Genomic DNA, 18183 nt, shown 5'->3' on the forward strand with positions numbered 1-18183 from the left:
GAGTCAGTCGAGCAGCCCTGGTGCTGCCACCCAGAAGTTTCCAGTGACATGGCAGGATGTGGGAGGTTTCTGCTGAATGTCGCTGCAATGACGTTCTCTGCTGGACCTTCTCGCACACATTTCTCAGCTTTATAGGTGTGTGACGTGGCTGTGGTCACATTGGCACCTGCAAGTTTCACAGGCTTCGTGTGAGCAGGTCACTGGGCTGTGTTTCCAGGTGCTTTTTACTCAGCCCCAGTATTTTCATGTTTCCTCACAGGTAACCCTGATGCTTCTGGATCAGAACAACCGGGAGCACATCATCGATGCCTTCCGACCCGACGTGACGTCGTCCTCCTTCCAGCGACCCATCACAGAAATGAACATTGCCAGTGGCTGCCCCCTGTTCTGCCCCGTCTCTGTGATGGAAGCCAAGAACTCCTATGTGCGTGATGACGCCATCTTTATTAAAGCCATCGTTGATCTCACAGGCCTCTAACCCTCCCCACCTCCGGGAGCAGTGAAGGCAGAGCCAGCCCCGAGAGGGGCATCCTCCTCTTGTGCTGCGCGTCAGGCAGGTCTTGGAGTGAGGAGGGGGTAAAAAGCGGAAGGGTAAGAGCCCTTCCCAGAAAGGGACCTTCGCTCTGAGTGGAAACAAGGTGTCTGGTGGAACCCTCTTCCCTGGTGTCAGAGAGACATTCCCTGAGAAGAGGTTTGGGTTGACGTTCACAATCTGCGGGGTACAAGAGGAACTGCAGGGACTTGGGTGTCTGAACTGCTGCTGTGTGGGCTCCCAGTGGAAACCAGTGCAGCTCTTGCTCTACCAGTTTAGTGCACGGCCTCAGCGCTCTGTAGTAAAACAAGGATTTGGCCTGTCCAAGCACCACCTCGCGTGGATGTTCGGCTCAGCCATCCAGGACTTTCTTCAGAGATCTTGGTGTTCCTGGAAGTTTTGTGTGCTGCAGGTGCCTTGCCCTGCCTGGTCTGTGCCTTGATGGAGAGGAAGGGTGCATGGCAGACTTGGATGAGAGAGGTGCCAACTTTCTGCAGCTATTGGGATGCCATCAGTGCCTGCAGAGCCAGTGCTGAGCCGTGCTGTGTGGCCAGCAGGGAGCAGTGCCCGGCATCTGGCCCTCACTCTGGGTTTGATGGATGGTTTGTGCTCTGAGCTGGGAGCATGGGGCAGGGCAGGCAGTGCCTGCTGCGCTGCGGGAGGAGCCTGGGGCAGCACCAGGGGTGCTCATGGTGTGAGAGAAGTGAATCTGGCCTGGGGACAACCCGTCCTGTCCTGTGAGAGGGGTGATACAAGGCTTGGTGCTGGACATTAGTCCCCTGAACCTGAGTGCCCCAGCTGGGTGTTGAGCCAGACCCTGTCCTTCTCTGCTTGTGCCCAAGAGGGAGGATGGTGGCAGTGCTGGAAGCTGGCTGCACTCATGTGGATGGTCCTGAGTTCCCATCCCCATGGCAGGGTAGCTGTGGCAGGGCAGGTGCTCCAGGGCCCATTCCAGCTGCCAAGCATGTGGGGCTGTGGCTCTGCTGCCACTGTCCATCTGCACGAGCACCCTCAGCACCATGGCTGCAGCCAGTCTCTGCATCTGCCTGTGTGGTGGGTGGCACAGGCCAGCTCCTGCCCTCGCCAAGGGTCTGCCTTGCCCACTAGCAACAGCTTTTCCCCATCCTTCCCTTCAGGAACTGATGCCTGCTGGTTCCTGGTTTTTGCACACTGGAGCACTCTCAGCTCACCCCTAAGTGAGCCTGCAGCCACCTGGGTAGGACCTGGTGATCCTACCACCTGCTGCAGAAGTCTGCACATGAAGCTTGTCCCCTCTCTGTCCCTGGGCTCCTGGCATCACTGCCTTTGGGGCAGCAAGTCTTCAGCACCCATGAGAAGGTCTCTGTGTTGGTGGAGAAACTGCTACAGTAACATCCCTGCATTGTGGCTGGCTGGTCCCTGGGAGTGGTTTTGTCGTGGCCATGAGTAACTTTAGGTTGGGAGGGAGCCAGGCTGGGCTGTCAAGGCTTCACTTCCTTCCTTGTGTTTTTGCACACTGGAGCACTCTCAGCTCACCCCTAAGTGAGCCTGCAGCCACCTGGGTAGGACCTGGTGATCCTACCACCTGCTGCAGAAGTCTGCACATGAAGCTTGTCCCCTCTCTGTCCCTGGGCTCCTGGCATCACTGCCTTTGGGGCAGCAAGTCTTCAGCACCCATGAGAAGGTCTCTGTGTTGGTGGAGAAACTGCTACAGTAACATCCCTGCATTGTGGCTGGCTGGTCCCTGGGAGTGGTTTTGTCGTGGCCATGAGTAACTTTAGGTTGGGAGGGAGCCAGGCTGGGCTGTCAAGGCTTCACTTCCTTCCTTGTGCCATATCAGTGTCCAAATGTGTCCCAGGGGAGTTTTTGTTGGTCACAGGAGGCAGCTGCTGCCCCCACCTTGCAGTAATGGTCCAGGGCCTTGTCCAGCCCCTGTGCTGTTCCTCCGGCCAGGAGGGTGGGCAGTGAGGCTGGGGAGTGGTCACCGTGCTCTTGCTCACAGCCACCATGGGTCGCCCTTGGTGGAAGTGGTGGCTGCTGTTGGGGGGGGCCTAGGGGACATGAGGCTGCAGTGGAGGAAGGCCTGAGCCTCTCTGCCAGCAGCTCCCTGCCCACTGCCCAGAGGGCCCACTGTGCTCTGCTCCCATCCCTGCTCCACCACGGCTGCCCTGGCAGGGCTTGGGACACTGAGCTGGGACCCAGAGAGCTCTAGCTCCCTGCACGGTGACACTGCTCCTGGATTGTTTAGGGGTGTCCCTGCTGCTGCCAGAGGGATGCCTGCTGTCCTTCTCCAGGCTGGGAGGAAGCTGAGCTGGAACCTGACCCAAGCTGAACTTTCTACACCCCAAGGTGCTGAGCTGGCTGTCCTACCTGTGGACAACCACCAAGCCCCCTCTGAAGTCTCCCTGCAGATTTTATCATGACTGGTGTGTACAGAAGCTGGAGCAGACCCTGCTATTCAAGCAGGAGCAAGGGGAGGCAGGCTGGGCTGGCATGGAGCCGGGGGTGAGCTGGGGGGGCTGGGCACCTTGGCAAGACTGTGGCAAGCCAAGGGCAGTTGTACAGGCAGGGGTGTGTGCCCCACGCTGCCTGCACCCTGCCAGGCCACTGCCCCCAAGGCCCCTTGGCTCCCGCTGGAAGTGCAGGACCCTTCTTTATGCAAAGTCCCTTCCAGCCTGTACCAAAGGATGGATCGAGCCATGGGTTGTGCTTCTTACCCTGTTGCCTTAGGAAGCAACAGAAGCCCAACGAAGTCCCAGCCCTGCAGCAGCAGCTCCCCATGACCAGGCCCAAGGGAGGCTCCAGCCCTGCAGGGGCTGGGAAAGGCCAGGAAAGGGGGGAGAAAAATCCACCCTGCTCATTTAAAGGCTGAGAATTAGGTGTATTGTATGGAGGGAGGGGCTTGGTCTGTGTTCTGTGAGGGTCTTTGCTCCGGGGTGCTGGACACCAACTGCCTGCAGTGGGGCAGGGTCTTTCTGGCCAAGACGTGCCGGGGGAGGGGCTGGCTCAGCTGGGGAGGGGGCCTGGGCTGCGTTCAGGGGTCCTGGTCCTCCTGGGAGAGGCCGTGCTGTGGGCAGAGCATAGGCTGGGGACAAGGGGCTGTGCTGCTGCTGCTGCAGAGGGGCACTGGTGGCCGTGGTTATGACATGGCAAGCAGGTCCCTGTGACAACCACGTGGCTGAGGAAGGCAGATCTGGTGCTGAAAAAGCTGCCTGGTCCTTTTTCCCATGTTTTTACCAGCTCCAGATCGTGCAGCATTGCCTGTATCATGTCCCTGGCAGCTGCCAGCCCCAGGGGGGTGGGGTGCAACACCAGCTTGGCTGGCACATGGACACTTGGCACAAGCTACCACTAGATTTTTTTTGTGTGTTTTGGAGGTTATTTTTTTCCCCTCTTTTCCCCTTCAGCCACAGCTATTGGAGAACACCTATCTCAGCCTGCCACTGTGAAATGTGTCTTTTTTTCCTCAAGAATGTAGTATGGTCAAAGCCTTTAATAAAAGCCATTGGAAGAGCATCAGTGTTGTGCAATCCATGGGCTGCTGGGACTCCAGCCCCACACTGGGAGGAAGAAGAACCAGGGTAGGATCACCTCGGGGTTTATTTCTGTGCTGGGGGGGTCTGCACTGTGGCTGCTTGAGGGGCCCCTCCTTGCCACTGGAACTTCACAGGGTCCACAGGGAACAGGCAACAGGCTGGAATGGCTTTACCTGCAGCACCTGAGGGGAGCTGGAGAGCAACTGGAACAGCAAATCCAACATGTTACAACTCTAGGTCCCGGTGCTGAATAATAAAGCAGCTGCTGAAGCTCCTCAAGGCCAGGCTGGGAGCCAAGGACCTGTGCTGCTGCCCCACCCCTTCTGGAAGGACCATCCTGCCCCTGCGGAGCTGCAGCACCAGCTGGGGACTAAACCCATGCTGGGGAGCACCAGCACAGCTGCCTCCACATGCACAGCTGTAAAACAGCCAAAAACGAAGGGTGCCCAGGAGGGGGCCTGTCCCCTCCCTTGGGGAAGCAGCTGCTGCAAAAAGCTGTACAGGGACACAGGAGTTGCAGCTCAGGAGGCTACTGCTGCACAGGAATTCCTACAGCCGCACAGGGTACCCACTTAACTGGTCAGTGTGAGTTCTTAAAACTAGAAACTAAGGAGGGACACAGAAGCTAGGATGCTGCAGCCTTGGCAGAGCTGTCCCAAGGTTGCCATGAGCTGCTGCTCCACTTCCCTAGGGGTGCCCCATCCTCCTCCCCGAGGGCAAAGAGGAATTGGGCAATTCTCTGCCTCACTTCTCTTGTTGCTCAGCACAGGCTTGTGCAGTGCCCTTGCAGTGGGACGCTCCTGGCCTCAGTTCTGCTTCACCAGAAGGAGCACTCAAAAACAAACTCACATTGCAGAGATGCTTTAGCAGAATATTTATTCAATGCCATAGTGAAGAGCAGAACTCGGTACAAACATAAACCCTCACTGCCTTGTGCACTACAACCCCAAGCCAAGGGAGAAGAGATTTCACACTCCTGGGGTGGAGGGAGAAAGGTAGAGGCTGTTCCTCTGCTGTGTGCCTGGACAGAGCTGGATGTGGATCCTGTGCACACACACACACACACACACACAAAGGACTCCTTTGTTTCTGGAAGGCCCATGATGACAAAAACCTGAGTATGGGGGTTTTGGATAAAGCCATGGGCACCAGCCTAGGCACAGCAGAACCAGGGTACAAACCCTCCTGCCATGGGCCACAGGAGCTGTTAAAGCCATCAGTGCATATCAAGACAGTATCTGCTGCCTCTGTTGGGTTTATTTGCAACCCAAGGCTGTGACTAGCACAGAACAACTGTCCCTGCTGCTCTTGAGGGAGTTCCAAACATCATCTCCAGCCCCTGTCTAGGCACCAGCTCCTCCCAGATGAAGCCCAGATCCCAGCAGCAACAGCAGCTCCTGGGCTCACCACTGGCCCTGGCTGTCCCAGCCAAGTCAAGATCAGGAGCTTAATTTTAGTTTTACATTTGGGTACCTGATGGAGGGAGAAGAGCTTCAGGGACAGAGTAAACACCACTGAGTCCATAATCACTTCAAGTGAGCTCCACCCTCAGAGGGGGACCCAGGAGGAGCAGAGCACCCAATCCCTGACACGTCATCCCAGGTGGAAGGAAGCTTATTCACTGTCACTTCAGGCAGAGCAGGGCAGCATGCCCTGTGACCTAGGGGTGCCTGCACCTCCCCAGGGAGAACACACCAAGAGAACCTAAAGTACCATGGCTGGAGTAGCATGGGAGGGAGGAGATCCCCAACCCCAGCAGCCATCCACATGGCTGCCCCTTGGGAAGGGACAACAGATCCCCTTGAATAAATACAGCTCCTGGAAGTGCTACAGTAGCAGAGGAGGACAGAGGCAAAGCCAGCACCGTGTCACCACCAACCCTCTCCGCTCTCGCAGTTGGTGACACCAACATGTAGGTACACAAGGCATCAACAGGACACTGGCTGCATCCCTGCGGGCTGCCTGGAATGCCAGTCAGGACCCTAACCCCACCTCCCTTGTCTCTGCCCCCCAGTCCCTGCTGCCCTCCGGGGCGGAGATGTGGTGTGGGAGGAGTGGGAGGAGGCACTCAGCACACCTAGCAGCCAGATGAGTTGCCCGTGGAGGTTTGGGACAAACAAACATCAATAAAAGTACTACTACATTAAAAGAGCCCTGCAGCAAGGCAGCACAGCACTGTACTTGCCTCCTGCCCAGTGCTCTGCAGCCAGCAGCTCTCAGCAAGGCCAGCCATGTCCCAGGCTCACACAGTACAAAGATGGAGACAGGCTCAGTCTGTTCCCAAGAGACCAGAGCTCACCCAGAGCGAGCTGTGACCAAGTAGCAGCGTTCGTGAGAAGCTGTGACGAGCTCCCACCCTGCAGTAACCAGCTTGGGCTGCTGCCCACCAGGGCCCAGAATGGACCCTCGGCTCTTACATTCTGACTTGGAAGCAAACGCTCCAAGGAGGAAGCAGTTCCTGCTGCCAGGGTCCCTTCCTGACTCAGCAGATGGGATTTGTGTGCCCAGAGCTCGTCTCTGTTGCGCAGGGCTCAAAACTCTGCAAGCTCCGGAGGAGGTGGATGCAGTGAGAAGCTGCAGGAGCAGGTGTACCTGGGTTCAGCTTTTCTGGTTCATGAGCCAGGAGAAGAGCAGTTTCCTGGGCTTGGGCTTCCTGGCCCGCTGGACGCGCACGGCGCGGGGGGAACGCCACACCTTGATGGTGGTGTCATCACTGGCTGTCAGGAGCAGCTCCTGCTCCACTGGGCTGAACGCCACCGAGTTCACCACGTTGTCGTGCTGCAGCTTGGCCAGGCAGATATTGTAGTGCCGGTCCCAGATGTAGCCATGGCGATCCTCTGCCCCACTGCAGTGCACAAGACACCAGTAAGGATGACACCCTGGCAGCCCTCAAACCTTCTGCTCCCAACCTCTCTCCTTCCATGCAGGTGGAGGCAGAGGATGCCCTAACCTGGCCAGAGGCCCAGCCTCCACCCACAGCCCCCTCACCAGGTAGGCTGGGGACCCAGGGGCCATGGGAAGAGACCCTTCAGCTCGCTCCACAGCCCCTGCTGCCTGCAGCCCCCAAGATGGGCAATTCCCACCTGCCACCAAACATGCTCCAGCTTTGCCCTTTCCTCACAGGTCTCCTAACAGGACCAGGACAGACAGCCTCCATCAGCACTCTCTCTCTTTACACATCTCCCATTTCCTGCGCTCCTCAAAACCCACAGGACCAGCCCTGCCTACTCAAGCCACCCCACAGCACCAGCCCCAAGGTGCCAGGGTCAGGATCCTGCCCAAACCCACCCACCTCGCTACGAAGTCCCTGCTGACATCCAGGAAGATGAAGAAGCACTCCTCGTTGGGCGTGTAGGCCCGGTGTGCACGCAGGGCCCTTTTCACCTCCTTCATTGTCTTCAGGTCGAAGACATGCAGATCGATCTCCTCGGCAATGGGGGGAGGCTGCATCGGGTCAGAGATGATGCAGTCCCGGGGCCAGGCACGGCTGTTCACGTACAGGTACCTTGGGGGGAGCAGAGGGGTTACTCCACACTTCGCCACACGCAACGAAGCTCAGGGAGCTGTAAACGCGTGGGGCAGGATGGCTGGGACCAAGTGGTTTCTCTGCTCACTAAAATTCAGGCTGAAACACAGGAACATGATGCTGAACTACTTTTTGCTCCATTCAGAAGGACAGGGTCACCACAAAAGGGGTGGTGGGTCCTTGCGGCTACGTCAAGCCTCTTTAATCCGGTTAAACCCAACTTCAAGGATGGCAGCGTGCTGGTGTGCCTCAGGAGCAAGACTTGTTGCTGTGAGCAGCTCCTTCCCTCTCAGAAGGCTCCTACTCTGAGTAGGCTCAGCAGCACAGGGCGGGAAAACGTTCCTGCCCAGCTCAAGGGAGATGCTCAGGTCCTACACACACCATACGCGGACATAAATGGGACAGGAAAGAGCACAGTGGCCTGTGCAGGTACCCTGCATCACCCTCCGCAGTAATTTCTGTTCCTGTTGCCCCCCAGAGTTCCCCAGCAGCTGTTCCCCAGCAGTTGTCACCCACCCCCGCAATGTCCGAGGCCAGCACTGTCATTCCCCGTTCTCACCTGTGGTCAGGGGAGAGGCCCATGCCAATGATGTGCCCATGGATGTCGATGACATGATCCAGGGAGTCAAAGAACTCATCTGAGCGCCTCTCCTCCCCAAGCACTGGCCCAGCAGTTGTCATCTGATGGGGCAGGATCCTTTTTATCCCTTGGGGACAGAAAGCAGAATCAGGTTGCTCCGCAGGGTGCAGCCAGCATGACTGTTGGAAGTCCCCAGGCTGCAAGACAGGGCTTCCCTTAGTGCTTCTATGAAAGGGGAACTGGCTATGTTGGCTGAGGAACAGGACAGGGCTGCAGTCCCTGCAAAGCTCCTTCAAGCTCTTTCAAGTGGTACTTCTGGCCCATCCAGGGAGATGCCCAGTGCCCAGCTGCCATCCCAGCTGGTACAGCCCTCCTCGCTCCCAGCCCCAGACACTCCTGGCCCACTTTGAAGCACAAGGAAGCTGCACTGGCTTGGGAGACAGTCTGGCTGGAGGAAGGTTTTCTCCTCAATGAATCCTTGGACTGGGCCCATTTCCTGCAACATCCAGCCTGGAAAAAACCCAGCAGGGTCTTCCCCTACCACTGCCAAGTGTAGATGGGGGGGGTTCACCCTCAGAAACCTCCTAGAACAAGGGTTTAAACTCAAACTGCCTAAAGTCCTTTACAGCTTTTGAACTTCCTGACTAAGGGAGACACATGCTACTCTAGCCCTCTCCCCTTCCAGCTCTAGGCAGAGGTCCCAAACCCAAACCATCCACAGCAGCTTCCTGGAAGGCTCCTATGGGCCTCAACAGCTCTTGGGCATCCACAGGCTTAATCCTCCCAGGTTAATCCTCCAAAAGGAGCTGACAGATGGCCCATCCCATCACCTCTCTAGGAACTGGTGCCAGACACCCCCGATTTCAGCCCTCCGAAGGCAGGGGTGACACCACACTGCACCTCGAGCCCGAGTGCCTTCCCAACATCACCATGTTTGAGCCTGCGCTGCTCAGGACCTTCCCTCTCCCCTCAGCAGGCATGGCTCACCACCATCTCCTGCCTCCTCTCTGCAGTACCAAGCTTCCAGCCCCACAAGCAGTTTCACCCAAGCCTCCAGCACTGAAGAGCCCCCAGGAAGCCCCTACTGGAGCACTGCTGTGCCACAGACCAGGTGCGGGAATGCCAGGAGTGCTGCTCCCACCAGCAGCTCCAGCCTGGCACCACAGCCAGCACCTCCAAGGGCTGGTTCCTCAGAGGCAGGCAGCAGACACACAGGGGCTGGTTCCACACCCCAACCCATGGGGAAACATCACATTCTGCAGTGACTCATGGCTGGGAGAGGAGCCAAGCCAGGGTTCGTCCCTCCCTGCATCCAGTCTGTGCCACAGGCACTGGCTGCCAGCCCGGGAGTCATCAGGGTTCAAAAGCACCAAAAGCCCCAGTGTTGGGGGAGTCCCAAGGCAGGCACTGCCCCCGTGTCATGCTCAGCTGTCACCACTGCAGGTCCAAGCCTGAGGCTGTTCTGCCTGCACAACCCATGGAGCTGCCCAGGTGGGCAAAGCCAAGGTTCACCTGCCTGTCTGCAGCCCCAGCCACAGACAAGAGCACAGAGCAGAGCTACACTCAGCCCAGGTCATGTTCCTAACTTAGGTGGGCAAAGTGACTCTTCTCCAAGTTGCCTACAGCTTCGCCGACTGCCTTTTTCCCACCTTACTGGGCTGTACTGCTGCAGGACCAACAGGAAGGCCAGGAGAGCCTGTAGCAGGAATATGAGGCTGTAATTGTGCAAGCAGCAAAAGGAACCAACACTGTCTGGCTTTTCAGAAGACTCTTCTTGCCTGCAGCAGCTCACCTTCCATCCCCATGCTTCTTCTCATCTGTCTGGTCCTTTCCATGAACCTTTGCTAGCTTGAAGGCTTTTGGAGCAGCAGTCAGACTACCTGCTTCTACTCAGCACTGATTTCCTGCACATTCAGACTCTGCTAGTCCCAGTGCCACAATAAAACAGCCCTAGATAGGCCAGGGAAGTCCCAACCCAGAAAAAGCCCAGCAGCAAGGCCGGTGCCTGCCTTGTGCCCCAACTACAGTCCCTGGTACGCACCAAGCAAAAAGGCAGCAAGCTGCCTGGCACCAGCCTGCCATCAAGCACCCTCTGAGGTTGCTCTTCCCCCACTGTGAAGCCTCTTCAGTCCCAACTCAGGAGTGTCCCAGTGACTGCTAAGGCCCAGCGATGTGGGGGGAGCACACACTGGGCAGGGAGGAGGCAGGCAGAGCTGTGTCCCAGAGCTGAGGGGCACTGTGTTAGCAACATGCACGTGAACTCCAAGCTGCTCACACTGTTCTTGCCCTGATGCACTCTCCATCCCAAGAGAACAGGACTGAGGCCCTTCCACACACCCTAATCAGGGCAATCAGTGCCCTCCACATCCACCTGCTTGTGCACAATTGCCTGATGTCCTTCAGTCAGGCGTTTCTTCTTGATCTGCTTAGCCCTCACCACAACTTTGGCCACATGTCAAGTCTGGTAGCAACAAAACACCCCTCAGGCAAGAGCCTGCAGGGTGGAACCCCCTTCAGTGACTGAGCACCTCCAAAGCCTCCATCATCAAGAGTCCAGCAGCCTTGCAAAATGGTACCTCACCCTCCACAAACAAGGCTTTTCCAGACACAAATCCAGCCAGAGCTGCAGCCCAGGCTCCAGGGGGGAAAGCCCCAGGCTCAGAGCACAGCCTTACCTATCTGGTGTGGGGAGTAGGTGAGGCATCCTGTGGTGAAGATTAAGTATTTTGTCTTGCTGTTGCTGTCCGTGGAGAGCAGGTTCAGCTCGGGCGGTTTAGTTCTGTTGCGTACAAACAGCTCAGCCACCTTTGTCTCCAGCTCTGTCTCGGTCATGGCAGGCCTGACACGGCCCTCCATGATATCATCAAAGAGCTGCTGCAGCCCAGCCTCTGCTGTCACACCCCCTGCAGCCGGCGGCTCCTGTACTGCTGGCTCCACAGTCTGCTTGGGCTTGGCCTCCTCTTCCTCACTGTCACTGCCAAGATCAAAGACCGGGCAGGAGGTGGAAGCAGCCAGCTGCTCCTCATAGTCCAGGAGCAGGTCCGGGGAATCGTACCGGCTGCAATCAGCCACCATCACGGTCCGGATAGTGCTGGCATTCAGGTTCTGGATTTTGAACAGTCTCTTCACTACATTCACATTCTCTGACTCTATGCCCTGCAAGCAGAAGGGAGAAGAAAGCAGGAACCACCTCAGGTCAGTCCTACAGCTCAAACCAAGAGGAGCCAGCATAGAGGACACCAGCCACACACCGACCTCTCTTCACACCACTGCATGGAGCAGTGACCATGAGAACCAGCCCATGAAGCTGAGACAAAGAGCTCAGGCAGTGGAGCTGGGAACCACAGAGGCTGGGCAGCCCTGCTGCCACCCCCTGCCTAAGGTCATTTGCTGGCACTGCTCAAAACTTCACAAGAATTTCAGGAACAGGCCTCTGGGATAACACTGGGCACAGCACACAGTGCCGCCCTTCTGGCTCACCAGTGGCAGAGGTGGAGCACTGCTGGAGCTCGCCTGTAGCCGCCAGCAGGACTGGCCTGGTGCTCTGCTGCCAGATACACACTGCAGGTCTCTTCCTGCCCAAATTTTCTGGCAGCCTACACCCACACTCCAGCATCACAGTCAAAGGGGGCAAGGTCCTTCCTTGCCTTTGGAAATGAAACAGTTAACACTGTAGTGTCAGCACAGCACAGAGGTGTGGGGATGGAAAGGGTCTCTGCTACGAGAGGATTCCACTCAGGGCCAGCATTAATAATTCATGTTAAACATCACAAAACACCAGGACATGCAGCTGTGACATTGGGACAGAAGAGGAATGGGTCTGAGCAACACAAGAGCTAGAGAATGAACAAGCAGGAAGAGTCAGCACACACTGATCTCAAAGTCTCATCACAGTGGGCAGCACGTGGCCCAGGCACGTCAGCACAGACAGGCAGAGCTGAGCTCAGCCTCTCAGCTCCTCCAGCTCTGGGGAGCAATGCCTGGAGCTGCCAAGTGGGAAAACAGCCATTGCCTGGACACAAACCAGGATGCAGCTGTCCCAGGCCCAGCTCCACACTGCCCAGGACCTCAGCAGCCCCACTGCAGCTCAGCCACCCTCCTGTTGAGCAACCCGTGCACTGAGGCACTGCAGTCAAGTCCTAATCCCAATTAATGGGGCAAGAGTTAATGGAGTCCAAGGGTAGTGCTGGAATATTGCAATGGGTACCACAACATAAGGGTGGAGAAAACTCATCCAAGGGTTGCCTCAAGATCAAGATCCCGAGGACAAGTCAGAGGAGACAAACAGGGAGGACAGGGCTGCTCTTCCCTGCTCATGCCTCCTCCGTGGTGTTTCCTCCCCCAGCAGGAAGCTGGGCTGCCCGTGGAGCCAGAACAGGCTCCTCACCTGGAAAGCGTTGTTGAGCCACAGCACAGAACAGGAGGTGATGCGCCCAATCCGATGCAGGTTGCCAGAGATCAAGTTGGTTTCATTCAGCCAGCAGCCAAACACATCATAGGGCTTGTTCCTCACTCTGGAAAGCAGTGTGAAGTTCTCTGGAAGGGGAGAAGAAACACAAAGAGTAAGGTGATGGCTCCCAGCAAGGGCTCTGGAGAAACGGTGGCAGAAGGCATGGAAAGTGGACTTGGGTCTCTGCAGGAGGCCCGAATGCAGCACATCCACCGCAGGCCGAGTGGTGCCGCCCAAGCCAGCACCAGTTGCTGCTGTGGAGATAAAATTATTTCTCCCTTCTGCAGAGACGTGTGAGTAGAGAACACACAGGAGAAACCAAAATGAAAGGGCAGCCAGATGGAGCCAAGCCCAAGAGCAATTGGGTAGCACGGTCCTTCTGAGCATGGCCCACAGCAGAGACCCCAAGGACGAGGGCAAGTCAAGTGTGTACAGAACCTCCCCACCTGCCCCAGGGCCCTTCTGAGCGACAGGGCTGCACACCACAGCACTCCTGATGTTTGGCACAGAGAGACATGGCACAGAGATGGCAAGAGATGGGGAAAGTTGGAATAAGCCAGACTGACAGCACTGCAGCAGAAGAGGGTAGCAGACCTGTAACAAACCACTGTAGCAGACCTGGGTGAATGCACCTCACAGGGCCTCAGGGTGGGACCAGCACCACCTCAGACAGGAGCAGCAGGTTCAGGACACTGGTAGCATGGGTAACCACCTGCCTCCCCAGATTGCCACTTAGAACAGACATTAAGTGAGAATAAACACACGTCACACTGCCCTTAGGTGACAACATGGTGATGGAGGCAGAGTTAAAGCTACCCACAAGGTCTGCCCTACAGCACAGGGACTGGGAGCCCCTCGTGCAGAGGGTGGAAGGCAGGACAAGCAGAGCACAGGCCATGGCACACCCGAAGGGAAGGGAACCAGCACCTGCCTGTTCCTACCTCCCAGGCAGCCCCAGCAGAAGCCAGGGTGGTATTTACCCATGCTGATGACAGCAATCTCTCCTGATGAGGAGTTGTGAGGCCCCACAAAGACACCTGACACCAGAAGGAGGGAGTCATCAGAGTTGAACTGGGAGAACTGTGTGTAGCTCCAGTTGTACGGTCTCATGTTGGAGCTGTGCTGCAGGGAGATGTCCAACTCATTGCTCCAGATCTACAGACAGAGGGACAAACAGCCAGGAAGCTGTTGAGAAGCCTAAGAGTGGTTCTGCTTTATCTGTTCTACCAGCACTCACCAGGACAAGAAAAAAAATACATTATCAAAGATCCTATTATCTGACTGTCTGTCCCAATTTCCTCATCAATTCCCCGGACAGAAAACAGGCAACAGTTTTGGTGAGTGGCTAAATACAGGCCAGCTTCCCCATCAGCCAGAAGAGAAGGTGTTCAGACAGTGAGTGGTACTGTCACAGCTGGGTTTTTCAGCATACTCAAGAGAAATTTCTTCCAAGACAACCCACTCACACACTGCAGCTCCTGCAGAGGATCCTTATCTCCACAGTTGTTGTTAGACCCAACAGGACTAACAGCAGGCAGAGCCAGGCAGCCACCTTGGCTGCCTTCATGCAGGCTGGACCTGGGACCCACAGCCCTCAAGGCCACATTTGCCAGAGTCTTTAGTTTTAAGTCAAATCTTTAGATTTGAGAACAGCTCAGCATCTGCTGGAACAGGGCCAAGTCTCTTTTCCAGCCAGACTCTTTCAAGTGGTGCCCAGTGACAGGACGAGGGGCAGCAGGCATGAACGGGAACACAGGAAGTTCTATCTGAACATGAGGGAAAACTTTACTATGAGGGTGACAGCCCTGGAACAGGCTGCCCAGAGGGCTTTTGGAGAGGTTCAAAACCTGCCTGGATGCCATCCTGTGCAGCATGCTCTAGGTGAACCTGCTTTAGTAGTGGGTTGGATTAGATGATCTCCAGCGGTCCCTTCCAACCCCCACCATCACAGAAGCACAGGTCAGGGGTTGGAAGGGACCTCTGAAGATCAACAAGTCCAACCCCCCTGACAGAGAAGGACCAAAAACTAGGGCAGATCACTCAGAAAGGCATCCAGGCAGGTCTTGAAAATCTCCAGAGAAGGAGACTCCACAACCTCTCTGGGCAGCCTGGCCCAGGGCTCTGTCACCCTCACAGGAAAGTAGTTCTTCCTCATGTTCAGGTGGAACTTCCTGTGCTTGAGTTTGAATCCATTGCCCCTCCTATCACAGGGCACAAGTGACAAGAGGTTGTCCCTGCCTTCTTGATCCCCAGTCCTCATGTGTTTATAGACATTAATTAGATCCCCCCTCAGTCTTCTCCTCTCTAGACTGAAAAGTCCCAGGTGTCTCAGCCTCTCCTCATAAGGCAGGTGTTCCAGTCCCTTCATCATCCTCGTAGCTTCCTTTGCACCCTCTCAAGTAGATCCCTGTCCCAAGTCCAGGGACACTTGCTTATGCCCCTCTGCTCACAGCCTCCGTGAAGGCTGCTCTCACAGCTCAACCCCACCAAACCTGAGCTGGGAGGGCCCTGCAGGAAGGCAGCTGCTTTACCTTGACAGTGCAGTCTTTGGAGCATGATGCAAACAAACAGCCCGAGTGGGAGAAGCTGAGGTGCAGAACCTGGTCACTGTGCTCTTTCAGGGCCTGCACTTCCACACAAGGGATGGTGTCATAGAGCCTCTGGAACTCATCATACCAGGAGACAGCAGCTGTAGCACACAAAAAGGGATGTGGGACAGAAAAGTAAGTGCAAGGCAGTGACAGTCCTGAGCTGAACATGGCAGTTGAATTAAGTCTTGAATTAAGTTGCACACTGTGAGCAATGCCAGGAGCTCTGCTGGGACCAAGGTCCCTGTGGTCCTGGCCTAGAAGGGCTTCACATTTTTCTCAGTAGCTTCTCTGCTCACACACACAGAATCTTTTATTCCAGTAAACACAACTCTGGGCCACACCACCACTTTCTAAACCACTGCAAGAAACACCCAGGGCACGGCTGCAAGCAGCCAACAAAAGCCTCACTCTGCAGAACTGCAGACGTGCTGCAGCACAACACACACAAACCCATCATGTGATGAGTGGGGAGCTGCTCCTCAGGGTACCCAGCTCTGCTCAGATTATCTTTATCTTGTCTAACACAGAATTCAGAAAGTTCTAGAAAGGGTTTAAGACCAGGAAGAAAAAGTTTCTGTGAGATAAGAGACTAGGGAAAACAAGAGAGAAGAGGAGCTGGACACAGCATGCTGGGACAGAAGAGGAGCCTGGTGCACACTTCCAGAAGTCCCACTGATGGCCAATAAAAGACAAATAGAGGATTTTTAATGAAGTGTCCAGTGAGGCAGCTGACAAACCTCTTTGCAGCAGCAAATCCCAAGGATACAAAGAGGATTAGACATGGATATGGGCCAATTTCCCTAGTTACATGAACAGGACTGAAGGGTTTTGTGGAATTGGTTCCAGCCCAGGAGGCACTTCCCCACCAGAGGGATTAGCTCCCTGCCAGGACACCCCTACATTCCTTGCCATCAGGGCACTTCATCCCCCTCCAACACTCCCTGTTCCAGCTTGTCCATCTGGGAAGCAACCTGGATAAATCCCATCCAGCCAAGCAATCCCAACATCTCTTCTTACGAGCCCCACTGGACACCACCATTCCTTAAAGCTCAGGGCTACCCAGGAATTGCACCAGACTCCTGCTTCAGCCCCCCCAGGCTGCTGGCCACCTCCTGCCCCACGGAGCTGCCACACAGATCCAGAAGCTCAGCCCACAAGGTGCCCCAATCCTGCTCAGTCGCTGTGAGTGCTGAAAAACAGGGCTGGCAGGTTCCTCATCCCCAAAGGTTGGAAGTGACAGAGTCTGGTCAAAGAGCCTCATAAAATCTAGACAATGTCCTCAACCCCGTGGAGCTCCCAGGCACTGCACAAGTGAGGTCACACAGCCTGAGTAGTCCCATCCACGTCCCATCTCCCTTTCCTTTCACACCGGGGTTCCCACTGCAGGGACACAAGCTCCTGCTGCTGATCCTTGGTGGTTCTTTCCATCCTCCTGTGGCAGCTGCAACTCGAGGTCAAGAAGCCAATTTCCTCTACTGGGAGCCCTGTGCAATTCCTCAGGGTGGAGGACAGAGCAGAGCCCTCCTGGGCCTCTGCAACAAGCTGGGGATGGCTCTTTGGCCTCCAAGAGACCCACTGGGGGTCTGTGGCAGCAGGAGCTCCTGTCAGCAAGTCCCCAAGGCCTGTCCTACCTGGTGTCTAGGGTTACCCTTCCAGTCTACCCCAAGCTGCTTCAAGCACCTGACACTCAGCAGGGCACAGAGCTGTGGCACTACAACTGCTGCCACCAAGGCTGCTGGCAGCTCTGCCCAGGGAAGGCTCTGCCAGGCTTGGATAATGGCTCATTTTCCTACTGCAAGCCAAAGCCAAGATCAACCCTGACCTGCCCTCACAAAACGGCTCAGCTACAGCCTTAGCATCTGCCCACTGTACAAAGTGCCACACACCCACCCCACACCCCTGCCCTCACATCCTCCTGCCCCAGCTGGGCTGTGGCTGCTGCCCGTGACATACAGAGAGATCCAATTTCACAGAATCATCCTGGTTGGAAATGACCCTGAAGATCATCAAATCCAACCATAACCTAAACCCCCATACCATAATCTAATCTACCTGTTCAGCGCTTAAATCATGTCCCCAAGCACCACATCCCTATCTCTTTTAAACGCTTCCAGGGATGGTGACTCCACCACCTCCCTGGGCAGCTGTTCCACTATCCAACCACTCTTTCAGTACATAAATTCTTCCTAATACCCAGTCTAAACCTTCCCTGGTGCAACTTCAGGCCATTTCCTCTCATCCTGTCATTATTCACTTGAGAAAAGAGCCCAACTCCCACCTCCCTGCAACCTCCTTTCAGGTCACTGTAGAGAGCAATGAGGTCTCCCCTCAGCCTTCTGTTCTTCAAACTAAACAGTCCCAGTTCCCTCAGCCTCTCCTCACAGGACTTGTTCTCCAGACCTTTCACCAGCTGGGACCTTTCACCTCTAGACACACTCCAGCAACTTGAAATCCTTCTGGTAGTGAGGGGCCCAGAACTGCACACAGTGCTCGAGGTGTGGACAGCTAATGAGCATCTGACCAGCTAATGGGCACCTGCAGCTCTTCCTAGTTTGGATGGGAAAGGGCCACAGCCCGAAGCAGAGGCTTGCTGTGAGGTCCTGACCAGGAAAAGCCAGCAGTGATTACCAAGGCATCCCACTGGGTTGCAGTGACTCACTGCGTCTCCTCGGGATCTCCCTCAGCAGCTGCCAGAGAGCACCTGCCTGGAGAGAGCTCAGAAACCACCTGTCTGAAAGAACGAGGGAGTCAAAGCTTTTCTAACTATTTGATGTCCCTTTCTCAAGGCCTTGGAACGTTCCAGGGTCCTTCATGTGCCAAGACAAGCCTGAGAGCCCATGACCTGATACAGTTCAGTGGCTCCAGAAGGTAGCGGGCAGAAGGGGAAAGGATTCTTCCTCCTGGGACCACCGCAGGGAGGTTCACCCGAGGAGCAGCCTCTCTGTGAGCTGGAAGCCCTGGAACCAAGCAGCCCCCAGCCCTGCGAGGC

The 18183-nt window shown here is 55.9% G+C and overlaps 2 protein-coding genes across 2 annotated transcripts in view; one reads left to right on the forward strand and one right to left on the reverse strand.

The window, feature by feature from the left end:
* TRAF2 (TNF receptor-associated factor 2) overlaps window positions 1-478 on the forward strand; it is an 18711-nt gene extending 18233 nt beyond the window's left edge. The window contains exon 9 of the mRNA XM_010007870.1: window positions 260-478. Coding sequence (XP_010006172.1) covers window positions 260-478 — 219 coding nt within the window. The remainder of the gene's footprint in view (window positions 1-259) is intronic.
* Window positions 479-6242: 5764 nt separating this feature from the next.
* Window positions 6243-16119, reverse strand: FBXW5 (F-box and WD repeat domain containing 5). Its single transcript, XM_010007879.1, has 8 exons — window positions 16095-16119; window positions 15135-15292; window positions 13584-13758; window positions 12541-12689; window positions 10829-11309; window positions 8133-8280; window positions 7340-7552; window positions 6243-6892 (listed from the first exon to the last, which is right to left on the reverse strand). The coding sequence occupies exons 1-8, from the start codon at window positions 16117-16119 to the stop codon at window positions 6646-6648; spliced, it is 1596 nt and encodes a 531-aa protein (XP_010006181.1). The 3' UTR covers window positions 6243-6645.
* Between the last annotated feature and the right edge of the window lie 2064 nt (window positions 16120-18183).

The sequence above is a fragment of the Chaetura pelagica genome, unplaced genomic scaffold, assembly GCF_000747805.2.
Source record: "Chaetura pelagica isolate M959 unplaced genomic scaffold, ChaPel_1.0 scaffold252, whole genome shotgun sequence".
In the NCBI taxonomy this organism is placed as follows: Eukaryota; Metazoa; Chordata; class Aves; order Apodiformes; family Apodidae; genus Chaetura; species Chaetura pelagica.